Below are 14,903 nucleotides of genomic sequence, written 5' to 3' on the forward strand. Positions count from 1 at the left end.
GACAATATATTGTACCTTTAGTAAAAGTTGGCAGAATCATGCAGGAGAAGAAAGAAACTAACTTCCAGGGGTCTGGAGGCTCAGGCTTTAGTTATGGCTCTGAAGCCAATGGTTTTGGCTCCTGGAAAAGGTTTCTTCATTTCTTGGAGGTTCAGTTTACTCTGCTGTGAAAGGTAATTAAACTAGGGCCATTTCTAAGATTTTGTCCCATTTCAACAGCTTCTGTTGCAATACATTGAGAATGCACTACTTCTTGCTGTGGTGAATGAGAACCACCCAAAGAGACTGTAGCTAAAGACCTTTAGTCATTGTTTTCTGTAGTGTCTTGGCAAATCTTGTGCTAGGGAAAAATACAGTGGCCTAAGGGGCAACAGACCAACTAATTATTAATGGTAGGATTGTAAATGACTTGACAATCCCTTTTTCAGTGAGCAAGTAAAAAGTAGAAAAGAACTTTAGAAGTCACATTAGCATCATTGAATGGAAATGGAATTGTCCATAAAGCATATCATTTTGATATAAATTTTTATTGTCATTCCACAGGGTGGCAAGCCAGGTAGCTGCTTTGGATCTTGGTTTTAAACCTGGAGTGGAGGCAATTCTGAAGAACCCTCCCAAAATGTTGTTTCTTCTGGGAGCAGATGGAGGTTGCATTACCCGTCAAGATTTGCCAAAAAATTGCTTCATTGTCTATCAAGGTAATTAGCACTAGTCAAATAAGTTGAAACTGAATAGAAATAGAAGGGAGCCAAAACAATCAATTAGGCAGGGTCCGTCTTAAAATTTTTAATGTGCCTTAAAACTATTTTGTCAGTACATTTAATGAATTAAATATTTTCCACTTGAGCATTGGGGGATCTGGTCAGCTCATAAACCTTAATTTTATGTTTACAGTTAATAGCTCCAGTAAGAGTAATTAATCACTTTGAATCATCAAGGGAAAATATAATAAAAGTAAAGTTGCTGTGTGCAGATGCTGGAAAAGTACATACAGAGTTATAAGAATAAAGTCTAGACAATATCATTGTAAAAATTACTGAAATGTTAATCTGGCTTTTCTCTTTAAACTATCAGCTTTTAGATGTCAAACTATTTGGGGTATCTTCTATAAAACATTCACTCTTAAAATATTCAGTCCATAGGGCAGTAGGTAGTTCAGTGGTTAGAGAGCCAGGCTCAGAGGCAGGAGATCTTGGGTTCAAATCTAGCCTCAGACACCTAACTGCATGACCCTGAGCAAGTGACTTAATCCCCATTGCCAAATTCTTACTGTTCTTCTACCTTAGAACCAATTCTAAGTCAGAAGATAAGGTTTAAAAAAATTTTTTTTAGTCCACATAACTAGAATTTCAGTACTATGTCTCAAGGCATTAATAATTAGCTTTAGGCTTTGTTCTTCTTAGGCCTTTATTTTTTCTTGACCCCTATGCTTGATTTTGATTTTTTGATTTTACTAGGATTACTCCAATTCATGTTTTTGTTACCCTGCTTTTATTCCCATGCATTTTAATGAGATATTATTTGAATTGTGTTATAAATACTATATATTAAATGCATTCTTTTTAGCCACCATATCCCATAATAACTTATTGTTTCTTTATTTCTTTACATTTATATTCTGTATTTTTTTAACAACTTTTTTGTAAATATCTTTTTTTATGATTTGGCTCACTTTTCATGACATATATTTATAAAGCTTCCAATTTCCTTTGTATGATTTCTCAAGGTTTTTAAAAAATAATTATCAAGATTGTTGAAGGTATTTATCCTTGACTTTTTTTTAGTAGTCTTCTTAATTCTATAAATCAGTAAGCCTTCATTAAAGGTCAGCTATGGGTTGGCCACTGTGCTAGGAATATAAAGACAAAAATGAAGTAGTCATTGCCATCAAAGAGCTTACCTTTTGTCAGTTTTAGAGACATAAGAAGTGTATACATATGATCAATATGGGCTAATTTGGGCACAGGCAGCTAGAGGGGGTTAGGAGAAGTGTCATGGAGAAGGTAGAACCTGAGCAAATTTTGAAGGAAACAAGGGATTCTAGGAAAACCAGTACAAAAGCATGGAAACAGGAGCTAGTGCCATGTATGAAGACTAGAAAGGATAATTTGGCTATACAGCAGAATGCTAGATGGGGAGCCATTTATAAAGAATCAGAGCCAAGTCCTCCAGGACTTTCAGTGCCAAACTAAGGAGTTTTTATATGATCCCACAGGCAATAGACCATTAGTTTATTGAGTCGGAGAATGACATGGTAAGACCTGTACTTTAGGAAATTCACTTTAGCATCTGTGGTGTTGGGAGAATCATGAGGCAGAAAAAAACTATACAGTTGTTCCTCACTATATCATGGTTCACTTATCATGGCTTTACTGTATCACAGATTTTAAAATATATATATATCTAATTCTGTATCACAGAGTTTTCCCCAGCACTGTGTTCTATATCCTGGGTGCTGATTGATTCATTGTTTATAAGTGTGTAGGAAATGTTAATAAGAGCATGGAAAAGACTTATAGGTGAGTGGGATGGGTTTATAAAGCCTAAACATATATATAAGTAATAAAATTAATATAACACCACTACCTCACGGATTTTCACCTATCTCGGGGGTCTCTGGAATGTAACTCTTTCACAGTCCAGGCAACAAGGGATAAAAGCTTGAACTAGGAAGGTAGCCATAGAAGGACAGAGAAGTAAATGGATTATAGGAGATGTCAAGGAAGAATCATTAAGATCTGGCAACTTATTGGATTGGGTGTATTGAGGGAGAGTGAGGAGTTAAGGGGAATTTAGGTTGCCAAAGTACTTGGAAGGAAAGTGGTGTCTTTTATCTAACTTGCCCATATTTTGCTAGTCTTTTCCACCCCTTTTTATGCACTAAGCAAGAAGAGAAAGGAGCAGCTTATTAATTTCTTTCTACTCATTTTCTGGACTTTAATTATATTCGATCTGCTTAGCATGTTTGTGTTGCAGCATAGTTAACTTTATAAGACTGTCTTGAACACAACTTTGTATAGATGGTGTTTATATATTGATTGGAGGTTAGGCTCTGTCATTTCTAAAGTCCCCTTCAGTTCCTAAGATTCTCACCCAGAAGACTTTAAACCAGAGATACTCTATACCTGCATTGCAGATTAATATATATTTTACACAGCATCCTTTAAGCTATCCTGTATTCCATTTATGATTTTTTTAAAAAATGTAGCACCTTCTGTGCACAGTTTAAATAAGATGATATCTAAGCTTATGGAACTTACATGTTAGTTGACATGGGAAAAGATATCATGATGCATCAAAGGCCTGCCATTTGTACGGTTTTTAAAAAACGATTCCTCATTTACCCCCACAGCATCACAGCGAGGCTGATAGTATAGATATTAGTGCTTTTATAAGGATGAAGACCTTGAGAACAAGAGGGAACCTTCTTCAGGGTCACAGAGATGGTTCAGTTCATTCACTGGTAACTCCAGACTTGCTGCCTTTAATGCAGTGCTGCTCTATAACCACATGTATCTTATCAAATGGAGTATTATGATGCTTTTTTCTACAAATTAAGGTGTGTAAGGCTCCATTCTTTAGCAAGGCAATATAATAGAAAGATTTCAAGTTCAAAGACCTAAGTTCAAATCCAGTCTCTCCACTTAGATGACTGTTAATATCATTTAACCTTTTTGAGCTTCTGGTTACTTTTGAAAAAAGCACTGACTTTGAAGTAAGAAATCCTGGATTCAAATCCTCTCTCTTATGACTTAACTTCTTTGGACCTTGGTTTCCTCATTTGGAAAATAAGAGGGTTAAACCAGGTGCCTTCTTAAGTCACATCCAACTCTGCACATCCTCTCAACCTCAGAAAAATACCTTTGTACAATTTAAATTACAACTGTAACTGAGGTTTTTTTTTTTTTAACCTGCATGAAGTAGTAATTTTTTTCCTAATTAAAATAAAATTCAGTAGGTCATCCCCAAGTTCTGATTTTTTCTACCTTAGAAACCCTAATGCATTGTAACAAAGCTGTTTTTTTAAAATTTGCTCTTCTTTCCTTTTTTTCTGTCAGGACATCATGGTGATATGGGAGCTCCTATCGCAGATGTTATACTCCCAGGGGCAGCTTACACAGAAAAGTCTGCTACTTACGTCAACACAGAAGGCCGAGCTCAGCAGACTAAGGTAGCCGTGACACCTCCTGGCATGGCAAGAGAAGACTGGAAAATTATCCGGGCTCTTTCAGAGGTATGGTTTTTAGGACATTTTCAACCGAGACTGCTGACAGGGCTTTGAACATTAGCATACATCACATTGGAATTATTTTCAAAGAAGTTGAAGATGAAAGTCCAAAATCATTATGAAAGGTTCCTTTCCATAAAAAGTGGTTCTCAGAACCTGAGCATTTAAAATTGGTGTTCTCGTCACTGTTTTTCTTTCCTTTTGGCTAAAGACATACACAGTACTTGGTCAGTTTTTTCAAAGGCAACAAAATAATGTCATCAGGTCTCCATTTACTTTTACTATGAACAGTTAGCCATGAATTTTTACATGGTTATTATAGGATTTTTGTATAAGTGATTAATCATTAAGTTAGCAAATGTTTGTTCAAATTTAGCTTTAGTTATTCATTTCCTTTTTTTCCCCTTACCTTTGTCAACATGGATTTTTTGATGAATTAGTTTACTAATTTGATGAATTAGTTTACTTTTGATCCCCCCAGTACTAAGCACACTTATATTGATTTAAATATGAAGCATCTTTTTGTTTTGAAGGCTTCTCAATTGGATGAAAGTTTTCCTCTTGTGAAGCCTTAGTTTGACTTTGCCTTTTATTTGTTACAGCTGACCATTCTCTAAAATCATAGCTATAGACTGCAAAGAAGTCTGCAAACCTATTTGTGATGCCTAATGATCCAGAGGATATAAGGACTCCCAATATCAATCATTTTTGAATATGCCTTTCCTATCTGATTCATGAATCTTCTAAAAAAAGATTCCCCTGACCCCTGCCAATACACAAAATCAGCTAATACATTAACTACATCTGAAAATGTACACCTCATCCCATCTATTGCCCTTCCTGCTTCTCCAGTTATCACTCATTTGTAAATCGATTAATGTTTAAGGGTGTATCATCTATGGATTAGACACTCAATACAAACCAATCATCAGGGAAAAAACCCAAAAAGTAAAACGAGCTCTGATCCTGGAGTCAAAGGAATCAGCTTCAAGTCCTCTGTAGCTAGGCTCTTTGGCAGCCATATTTTAATGGCCAATCATTGGAATTTTCTGAACTCCTGCTTCCTCATCTGAAGATGAACATAATAATTTAGATATCTGTCTCAGTGTTATTTTGGGGGAAATGTTATCATAAATTTGTATTAAAATGTATACAATATCAGCATAGATTATAGCTGTGAAAATGTGTTCCAAACTAGTGGTTTGATAGCTAATGGACATAGATAGTAGATTACCATGGGGTTATTTCACGTTAAATAAAATGAAAAATCATTTCACTTTTTTCAGCAATGTAATAGTTTGTTTTTTTCTCTCTGTCTGGATGATTTCTAGATAGCTGGTATGACCCTTCCTTATGACACACTGGATCAAGTAAGGAACAGATTGGAAGAAGTATCCCCTAATCTCGTCCGATATGATGATGTAGAGAGAGCTAATTATTTCCAGGAAGCAAGTGACCTAGCCAAGGTATGAAAGGCTTGCCCTAGGTGGCTTCTTTAAAATTGTACATTAGTTTGTGTATTAGTACCATATTTTTCTGTTACTCTTGTTCTCATTTCTTTTTGTAGCCGGGGAAGCTGCTAGGTGACCCTCTTGTTCCACCTCAGCTCACAATAAAAGACTTCTATATGACAGGTATGTCCTTGCAAACCCACTTTCATAACCCAAGTTCTACCTTCTAATTGGTCAGTAGAGCTATTGGCATTTAAACTGATAGCTATTACTTTTAAACTAGTTCTCAGTATATCATTAGAGTCCCAATAAAATTTACATTGCTATGCAATACTCATTTCAAATAACAGTGAAGCAATATTTTTAACTTCTTAATTGGTCCTTTCAGTCAAAAATAGTGAAATGATTTAAGGCAAGTTTTCCAGAGCTTTAAGAAAAAGTGAATTAAGGGACATTTTGTTTTTTAATAAAATGTTAAGGAATATAGGTTAAAGGCTAAACAGATCATCCCAGGAGCCAAATCACTATAGTGCCTAATAATTTTATTGTGGTTCTTAAATGTTTGCTGCAGATTTATCCAACATTGCCCAAGTGTACTTTGTTCTTCTGGCTTTTGTGTATTTGCATTTCATTATCGTAATCTGAAAAAAGGTGTCCATGATACTAAACAATTAGTGTGGACAACAGTAGAGTTACAGTTGTGGGCTATTCAGCTGCCACTAGCTCTGCTGCTCATTGGGAGAAGAGTATGGGTGACAGGGAGGCACTGACCACCAGAGTTTCTGCTTACTCCCTATTTGGTTGAGGAAGTACATACCCTGACCAATTCTACTTAGCTGCTACTGTAAGAATTTCCAGAGGATCTTTCAAGATTCTTTTATAAAACCTTGGTGACCTAATTTAGGTCTCTGAGGTTGGGAACCAGTGCCCTGTGGTAGCATACTATCCTTTTCTTTCTGCCCACCCCTACCTGAAAACTGAAAATTCATCTGCCTCCTAGATCCAAACTAAATTTGTCACACCCTGGTTTTTTGGGTTTTGGTTTTTTTTGGCAATGTTTTATTTTTTTTCCCACTTAGATGTTATGCCCTAGATGTCTTAAATATATTGAAGATAAAAATATTGGAGAAGCAGATCAAATATCTATGCCAAAGATAGTAGAATTGGTTCATTGTGATTGATCATCCACCTGACAGCATATGAAAGTATATATAGAACTCATGGCAGTGCATTTTAATAAGATAGCCTTTTAGTAGTGTATATATTACATTGACTCCACTATGCCTTTTATTTAAAAAGTAATAATAAAATCTTTTCTCAATATTGTTGCAGATCCCATTAGCAGAGCATCACAGACAATGGCCAAGTGTGTGAAAGCTGTAACTGAGGGTGCTCAGGCAGTAGAGGAGCCATCCATATGCTGAAACATCACTCACAATGAATGGAAACCCAGTTTTGCTGCAGATAGCTAACAAAGACAAAATTATGTTGTGATGATCCCTTAGAGGTTCATCATTCTATAAAAACAGTCTGAATAATGTAATATTTAAGGTTGTATACACCAGTACTTACTTGGAAATTATATTCAACAGAGAGCTTACTGTATCGAGAAACATTTATGCATTTGAAAGTTTTGGTTGTGTACAAACATTAATTACATGGTTTATTAAATATGAATATGGATATTCTTTTGTGTGAAAGCAAAGATTTGATAATAAGTCTTTGTAAAAAGCAAATGCAAAAGAAAATCCTGAAAGTTTTTGTTTTATCTTCGCGTGTCAATTAAATTGATTATAGGGATAAATGGGGGGCAGGGGATTTAGGAAGGAACTCTATTCTAGCTGTAAAAATATTTAAGCATTCTATAATTTTAGAAGAATTTTTTCATATATTAGAAGTGCACACCAGATATGGTCATTTTAGGCTGTTGTGATTTGATTCATTCTTCCTAAGAATTTACATTTACAGACTTTGCCAATACCCACATTATTCTTACATTGGTTCTATCTTATTTATCTAGTTGCTGTGCAGCACTTTGTTTTTCAGTAATAGATTTTTTATTTTTGTGAGTGTGAGAGAGGCAGAGAAACTAGTTGAAATAGAAAAACAGAGGCCCAGAATATGGCTTCAAATTAAACTCCAGTTATGATCACATCTTCATTATTACTTAACACATTTTAAATTCTGAATCAACTACTTTAGAATTGGAAGACAAAGCAGTTTTCATAACCTTCCATTGTCACAGCAAAGAAAAAGTAAAAATAAGTTACCACAGTTTATCTGGGAAATAATCATAGCTTCATTTCAGAAATGTCATGAATAGTCAGTGTATACTTAAGAAAAAAATTCCTTGCATTTGAAAACCTTGCTCCTCTACACATACTCTAAATTTTGGAGACCATTGGTTTTCCTGATACCAGGGAGACCTTTGAATTGTGAATCATCACTCCTTTTATGGAGAAAAAATATTCTTGTGCAGAGAGGTTCTGCTCGTTCTCTAACAAATAGCTATTCTGGATCCACAGATTTTACTTCACTTCACATTAGGTATCACTTCAAATTTGCCCAATACAAACTCACAGTTTCTGTAAATTAAATAAATCAGATTTAAACTTCATTCAAAAATCTTTTCTAAACCTCATTGAAAAATGTAGTGAAAAAAGAGAAGGGTGTTTGTTTTAGGAGTACAAAAAGGGGGAGGGCTGTATGTTAATCTGGGATGATGGAAAACCCATCAAATGATGAGGCTTGAATCCTGACTATTCTCTTGGTTCACTTTGAGGTCCTGGGGCAACTTACTTTATTCTTTGTGACTTATGTTCTTCATGTGTAAAATGAGAGCACTGGACTAGGGGCTGGCAAAACAAGAGCCAGGTCTGTTGCCTGTTGTATGCCCCATCTCCACCCCTGCCTCTGTGAATTTTAGATTTACTCCACCCTGCTTAGTGTTTAGAATTTTAGCAACCAGAAATGTATACACCCCCATTTAACTATGGGGGAATGGGGGAGGGGAGAGGAAGGTCCATGACCCTCGTGTGCTAGAAAGTGACAAATCAGAAACAATTGACTAACCCCTATGGCTGTCCAAAGCCAAGTTTAAGCCACCATTGGTACATGTGAGATATAGGAAGTGTCTTTATATTTCATGTCACTTCCTGTGAGAGGGACTTTGGCAGTGGAACTTGACTTGAAGCACTTGGACCTCGGACAGCTTCCCTAAAATGACCACATGGTGAGTGATAAGTCTGACTCCCCTTTCCCTTGACCTTTCTGAAGGCACCAGCCTCCAAGGAGGTCCCTCATCGTGGAGGAGGCCTCGTGGCTGGAAGCTGAACTAGATTTAATCTTCTGGGAAGGCCCCTTGGCTGAGGCCTCTGAACTCTCCCTGTTTCAGACTAGATCTTCCCTTTTCTCTCTCCCTCTCCCTCATTCTTAATTTCTTCCTTCTATTGTAAATAAACCACCATAAAATTCCATTCTGACTCAAGTATTTCATTGGGATTTAGAATATAAATCCCTGGCAACCACTAAAATTATATTGTCTCAACCTTAAAATTTACCCCTAAACCCCAAGCTACAAATATGTAAAAACCATTTTTAGCTCCCTTACAAAAACAGGTCATTGCCCTCTGGACTGGTGGGTCCAGTTCTAATCTAATGATCTAAGGAACAGAAGATGTAGAAGTTCAGGTAGAGGAAAGCAATATTATTATCTCCATTAGATAACATCTAAGATGAATCTCAATTGGGTCGTGGATTCAATTAATTTTTTTTTTAAACCTTTACCTTCCATCTTCGAATACTGGGTGTCCTAAGGTAGAAGAGCAGAAATGATTAGGCAATGAGGGTTAAGTGACTTGCCCAAGGTTATACAACTAGGCAGTATATGAGGCCACATTTGAACCCAGGACCTCCTGTCTCTAGGCCTGGCTCTATCCACTGAGCCACCCAGCTACCCCCAAGAATATACTTTTAAAAAGAAATCTTGAAGGGGCAGCTGGGTGGTCCAGTGGATAGAGAGCCAGGCCTGGAGATGAAAAGTCCTGGGTTCAAATAGGACCCTGGGCAAGTCACTTAACTCCCATTGCCTAGACCTTGCTGCTCTTCTGCCTTAGAAGGAATACAGAGTATTGATGCTGAGGTTAAAAAAAAAAACCATTAACATACATTGTATAAGAGCACTGCCAAAGTAAAGGATTGTTCCAAATGCCTAAGAAAAATACAGATGGAAACAACTCCAAATAACCTGGCTCAAAGTTAAGTTCCCAAGATGATAACTGAAAATGAAGTGTCTGATGGCTTTTGGGAAGAATTTGTTCTAACGATTTGGAATTATGTGTAAAAAGTCACTAAAGCGTTCATACTTGTTGCTCAGATATTCCACTACTAAATATATATCAAATCAGAAGAAGTAGACAATGACTACAATCATGTAAATATGTAAGGAATTCTGACTTAATAGTCATGACCAGTCCCAAGTCAGCAATACAACAACAAAACAAAACTTGAGTCGGGATATTTGTTAAGTGTTTTTCTTTATTACAAGATAGGATTCACCTTGGAGGAAGTGGTCAAGGAGAAATGGATGGTCTAGAAACAAATGCTATCCAAAAACAATTTATTGTTTGTTGGTAAAAAACAGATGCTTTAGAGAATAAACCAGCCACTGAAGAAGTCTAGGAAACAAAGCATTATGGACATTCTTGGTACCAGTAAAATCTAGTTTAAGAAAATAACAAGGGGGCAGCTGGGTAGCTCAGGGGATTGAGAATCAGGCCTGGAGACATCCTAGGTTCAAATTTCACCTCAGGCACTTCCTATCTGTGTGACTGTGGGCAAGTCACTTAACCCCCATTGCCTAGCCCTTACCACTCTTCTGCCTTTGAACCAATACACAGTATTGATTCTAAGACAGAAGGTAAGGGTTTTAAAAAAATAACAAAACCTACAAATTATGTTGTTAATTCTATAATTATGAAAGGTTCCAACTACTTAACCCTACCATTTGATAAGCAAGTATGGGTATACATTAGAGACATATTTCCTGATTTGAAATTACATTTGCAAAATCTAAAGCCATAGGTTGAACTATAGCTAAACCCTTCCTTAAGAGAATTAGCAGAAGAAACCCCCCCCCCCCAAAAAAAACTTCAATTCCAAAGAGCTAAGTATGTAGGTGGTATAACAAGTCAAGTGTCCCCCTAGCTCCTAAGGAAGCTGGTGGTGCAGTGGATAGAACACAGAACTTGGAGTCAGGATGACTACAATTCAAATCAAGTTTGAGTCTTCTCTACCTCAGTTATCTCAACTGTAAAATGGGACTGTTGTGGGGATTAAATGAGGTATTTATAAAAAAAAAAGTGCTTGGCATATAGTAGGCATGTGAGAAATAAGTCCTTATTTCTCTCCCCCCTCTGTTATGGGGGTATTGTTTCATTTTAGTCACATTTGGCTATTTTAATAGGTTTTTTAAAATCATGAGGGAATGTAGGTAGAAAGGGGAGAGGGAAACTGGAGGGGACATCTGCTTGAGGACATGTTAAAATCACAGTAAAAGGACTTAACCTAGCTTTTCTCCCTCCATTGGCTCTCCAGTGCAATCAGGACAAAAAGAGGCACTTTTATTTACTACACAGACAGGTACCAAACTAAGCATTTATTGTCGAGACTACCTTCTAGAGAACTGATTGTAAAAATGAACAGAATATTAACTAGAAAGGATTTTAGAGGTCATCTAAGCATTTTATAGACGAGAAGATGTGTGTGAAGAAGTGAAATGACTCTTCCAAGAAAGGTTAACAAAGCAGCATGACTATGGGCCATCCTCAGAATCCTTTGTAAATACTGATTGTGATGGAATTTTACTTGCTTCACTAAGTTCCATGGAATCTTCTTTGGGAATCATCCTTAAAGGAGGGCTTCGGAAAGGGGAACCGTCCCAAGTCCTACCTCTGGCTGCCAGATTGGGTCCTGAAGCATCTCCAGCAATGAGAGCTCTCCAAGGGTGGACAGAAGACGGCTCCTTTTGGTCTCTTTCTCCTACGGAAAATGGCATTAAGCCAGGGCTAGCTGCCTGCTTTATCGTGGTCCCCCAAATAAATTGCTACATCAGTCTTCATTCGACCCTGGGGAGGGAGAACAAAATTTCAGAATAAAGCAGTAGAAGAGTATTTTAATAAATTAATACTGTGAATGTGACTTAAGATGTTATTACAAATCCTTAGCACAGAGGCATGATGTGACTATGAAAACAATACAAATAAAAAGCTTAAGTAAAAGATGCCATGAAGGGATCTATATAAGGTTCCCCTGACACATTTTTAAGGTGGGTCCTTTCCCAGCCTATCTTTTTATGACCTTGTGTTTATATTGGGATAGAGGAGCTCTGGCTTTGGGGAGGATATGGGCAGGGAATGCCTGACATCATCATTCACGGATCCATCAAATATTCAATGAGCTCCTACTAGGCTGGGCACTGGGTGAAATAAACGGATGATTAAGACAGTCCCTGTCCTCAAGGTACCCACAAGGAACACAACTAGAAACCTTTTCAAGTGGAGCAAAAAGGGTTAGATAGAGGGGAGATGGACCTGGAAGAAAGGAAATGGAGCTCCGGGAACCTTGCAAGGTCAAGAATTGGTTAGAGCAGAAGTTACACTTTGCTGTTGGTATGAATTTGCAGAGAAATAAGGTGAGGAGCCAAGAGCAGAGGTCTCTATGGAGGCGGGGAAGAGACCTCCCAAGGAAAAAAGTCAAGTTAGCAATCATTTATTAAACACCTAAGATGGGTGAGGTACTATGGTAAGGACTGAAATACAAAGCAAAAAAAAAAAAAGCCCCTGCTCTCAAAGAGAGATGTAAACAACTAAATACAAACAGAAAAAATACAGGATAAATCGTTCATAATCATAGAAGGAAGGCACTAAAATTAAGGGAGATGTGCCACCTTTATGTTGGCCCACCCAAGGAAAACTGGGCTCCTCAAGCTGGTAAGCTTTGAAATCTTATATATAAAAGGGAGATCTCTTACACACACACATAAATACAAAACAGAACAGAATGTTTGTGTCTAAAAGAAATAAAATACTATGTAAGTTCAGATAAAATTCTTTAGAACAAGGAGGAAATGCATGTTTTCACGAGCTTGACTACTTTTTATCTAAAGATAAAGAAAACTAAAACTCCCTTCATATTTCTTTTAAAAGTAGACAAAATATGGTATTAATGGTACTATAAAGAGTTATTCAGCATTTTACTCTATCTGCCCTACCTTACTCAAGTTCATAAGGAGGTCAAAGCCAAAGGCAAGACTATCTCCTTTCTGATTTCTAATCATGGCTTAAAAACATAGAGTTTATCAAGACTTTTAAGACCATGTGAGAGTGGTTAATTCCATAATATTTTAATATTTGCAACAAATATAAACCTTTACAAATTATGCCAGATATCCTTAAAGACTAAGTTACTTGCAACTGGCATTTCAAATCTGCAGTTTCTGGAGGATGCCCTTTTGAGACAAGCTAGGCCTATAAATTATATTGTGCTTTTAAATTTTTTTCTTTATTTTTCACTTGTTAATACAATTTTTAATAATTGTTTTTTGACATTTTGCAATCCATGTTCTCTCCCTCCTTCCTCTTCTCCCTTCTCCAAGACAGTAGGTAATATGATTAAAGGTCATAGATGTGCAATCATGCAGTAGATTGCTTTTTTAAATGGATCAGTTTTTCACCCAGTTCGTATTTTCAGAGCTCTTTGAAAGTATTGGCACATTTAAAAAATAATCAAGTGAAGTTGGCATTAATGGAGACTGGTAAATGATAACATTTTGGAAAAAGACAAGCAGTGACAGATGTTCTAGAAAGTACAATTAATTAATGTGTTAATGTAGTTTGAAAAAAGTTGGTACCTAAAGATGGGGAAAAATATAATAGTTTTAAATTTCCTATGTCATCATTTTTATTATTAATGTATGTTTGTTGAATGAAGATCCTTTGGGTACACAGGCCTACAAGAGGTACACACAGGAAAGCAAAAATTTACTCAAATGTGGTAGTTAAAATTCTAATGGTGATAATTAACATTTTAAAGTAGGTTCTACACATTTCTTTCATTCCCTACACATGTAAAGAACTTGTGATTTTATCTGTGTAGATTTCTCCCATTCCTCCCCCCCCTCCCCCCCAGCAGACCACTGAGAGTTACTGAGTAGCCAAAAAACCCATCACTCCATAGCTGAACTGGCAAGGGACATCAGAACCAAGTTAGATTGGTGCCTAGAAAACAGGTTTGTTGCATAGTCCCAGCCTGAAGTCTTTCCCTACTTGGTAGAATCTCCTCTGTGTTCTCTAGGACTCTACAAGGAATCTGAATCGGATTTGAGTGAATTTGATAATAATCTCACATTTCTAGAGCACTCTAAGATTTACAGAACACTTTTCTCATGACAGTCCTGTGAGGAAGGTAGAGCAGGTATGATCTCATTTTAGGGGGGCAGAAACAGATCCGGAGTTCAAATGATTTGCCTAATGTTACAAGCATAGTAAATACAAGAATTATGATTGACTGGACTACCAGTCTAGTGCTCTTAGCATTATGCCAGGGTTATTTATGAACTCTCTATAATACGCAAATCTATTCAACATTGAGTACTTTATTCAGTAGAACACTGAACAATGAGCTTGGGAGATACAAAGTTTACCTAAGACTCGGCCCTAAAGCAACTTCCCAATCTAGCTGGGGCGATGCTTGGTAGAAGGAATGATGGACACAAAGTAATACAGTAGTTCAGAGAAGGAAGTCCTGACTTCCACCTAGAGGTTTCAGAGATGGCTCTATATAGCATGCCAGCTGGTTCTTGAAGGAAAAGGAGCAGATAGAATGAAGCAGGTGATAATCAGCAGAGTGTAAATACAGTCAGCCAGGTTCCTCCATTTCATACATATCCTTATTTCATTCAAATTTATGAGCCATAAAAAAGTTCCTTGATTGGCTCAGGAATTTCATTTAGGGTTTGGACTTTTAAGGCAATTCATCAAACTGAAAGATATGAGTGGCATTTTCTTGATATAGTTATTCAGCTGACTTCATACTAGTTCTGAATGTATTATCCCACTATAGGATAAGGATTTAGAATTCAGAGAAACACAGGAAGACCTATAAGAACTTAAGTAGAGTGAAGAAAGCAGAACCAACAGAACAATAAACACAAAGACTACAATAAT

At 36.8% G+C, this 14,903-nt stretch overlaps 1 protein-coding gene and 1 long non-coding RNA gene across 4 annotated transcripts in view; one reads left to right on the forward strand and one right to left on the reverse strand.

The window, feature by feature from the left end:
* The window catches only part of NDUFS1 (NADH:ubiquinone oxidoreductase core subunit S1), a 30,771-nt gene extending 23,324 nt beyond the window's left edge, over positions 1-7,447 (forward strand). For all 3 annotated transcript variants that reach the window (XM_001370787.5, XM_056808455.1, XM_007501873.3), the window contains 5 exons: positions 544-698; positions 4,059-4,234; positions 5,560-5,694; positions 5,796-5,862; positions 7,012-7,447. In XM_001370787.5, the coding sequence (XP_001370824.3) occupies positions 544-698; positions 4,059-4,234; positions 5,560-5,694; positions 5,796-5,862; positions 7,012-7,103 (625 nt within the window). In that variant the 3' untranslated portion in view covers positions 7,104-7,447. The remainder of the gene's footprint in view (positions 1-543; positions 699-4,058; positions 4,235-5,559; positions 5,695-5,795; positions 5,863-7,011) is intronic.
* A 2,748-nt stretch (positions 7,448-10,195) lies between these two features.
* LOC103105407 (uncharacterized) overlaps positions 10,196-14,903 on the reverse strand; it is a 43,863-nt gene continuing 39,155 nt past the window's right edge. The window contains exon 3 of the long non-coding RNA XR_471788.2: positions 10,196-11,804. This is a non-coding gene — a long non-coding RNA (uncharacterized LOC103105407). The remainder of the gene's footprint in view (positions 11,805-14,903) is intronic.

This window comes from Monodelphis domestica, chromosome 8 (genome assembly GCF_027887165.1).
Source record: "Monodelphis domestica isolate mMonDom1 chromosome 8, mMonDom1.pri, whole genome shotgun sequence".
In the NCBI taxonomy this organism is placed as follows: Eukaryota; Metazoa; Chordata; class Mammalia; order Didelphimorphia; family Didelphidae; genus Monodelphis; species Monodelphis domestica.